General features: G+C 50.0%; 1 protein-coding gene across 1 annotated transcript in view; it reads left to right on the top strand.

The window, feature by feature from the left end:
- Positions 1-665: 665 nt before the first annotated feature.
- The window catches only part of LOC308382597 (rho-related GTP-binding protein RhoN-like), a gene marked incomplete at both ends in the record, with an annotated part of 8,534 nt that continues 7,994 nt past the window's right edge, over positions 666-1,205 (top strand). The window contains one exon of the mRNA XM_080860991.1: positions 666-782. Coding sequence (XP_080717117.1) covers positions 666-782 — 117 coding nt within the window. The remainder of the gene's footprint in view (positions 783-1,205) is intronic.

Raw genomic sequence — 1,205 nt, forward strand, 5'->3', positions numbered from 1 at the left:
GCCCAATTATATCAGCTGTGTGAAGGTGTGTGTGTGTGTGTGTGTGTGTGTGTGTGTGTGTGTGTGTGTTATACTCCTGATAAAATAGTGATCGTAATGGAAAATGCATGTGTTGGCAGGTTCGTCGTACTATGATAATGTGCGTCCGCTGGCATACCCTGATTCTGAAGTTGTGTGTGTGTGTGTTGTGTGTGTGTGTGTGTTGACAGGTTCGTCGTACTATGATAATGTGCGTCCGCTGGCGTGCCCTGATTCTGAAGTTGTGTGTGTGTGTGTGTGTGTGTGTGTGTGTGTGTGTGTGTGGTGTGTGTGTTGTGTGTGTTGTGTGTGTGTGTGTGTGTGTGTGTGCAGGTTCGTCGTACTATGATAATGTGCGTCCGCTGGCGTACCCTGATTCTGAAGTTGTGTGAGTGTGTGTGTGTGTGTGTGTTGACAGGTTCGTCGTACTATGATAATGTGCGTCCGCTGGCGTGCCCTGATTCTGAAGTTGTGTGTGTGTGTGTGTGTGTGTGTGTGTGTGTGTGTGTGTGTGTGTGTGTGTGTGTGTGTTGGCAGGTTCGTCGTACTATGATAATGTGCGTCCGCTGGCGTACCCTGATTCTGAAGTTGTGTGTGTGTGTGTGTGTGTGTGTGTGTGTGTGTGTGTGTGTGTGTGTGTGTGTGTGTGTGCAGGTTCGTCGTACTATGATAATGTGCGTCCGCTGGCGTACCCTGATTCGGACGCTGTTCTCATCTGCTTCGACATCAGCCGACCGGAGACTCTGGACAGCGTACTCAAGAAGGTCAGTCTGTCCTCAACAGCCCACTGACACCCTCTCACTCTCAGTCTCTCTTTCTCTCTCTCTCTCCCTCTCAGTCTCTCTCTCTCTCTCTCTCTCTCTCTCTCTCTCTCTCTCCTTTCCCTCAGCCGCTCTCACTGACCATGCCTCTCTCATTTCTCTCTCTCTCTCTCTCTCTCTCTCTCTCTCTCTCTCTCTCTCTCTCTCTCTCCGTCCCTCAGCACTCTCATTCTCTTCACACTTTCATTCACTCCTCTCCTCCCCCTCTTCGGTGCTCCTGACCACAAATCACATGCTCTCCAAAGGTAGCCATTCACTTTGGCCAAAGAGGAAGCCAACAGTTTTCTTGTAGCCGCTCCAGAGAACTGGCAGAGTAGCTGCTGGTATGTTGCAGTCATTTCATTTAAAGTGTGTGTGTGTGTGTGT

Source organism: Sprattus sprattus (assembly GCF_963457725.1).
Source record: "Sprattus sprattus genome assembly, contig: scaffold_325, whole genome shotgun sequence".
NCBI classification, from domain to species: Eukaryota; Metazoa; Chordata; class Actinopteri; order Clupeiformes; family Clupeidae; genus Sprattus; species Sprattus sprattus.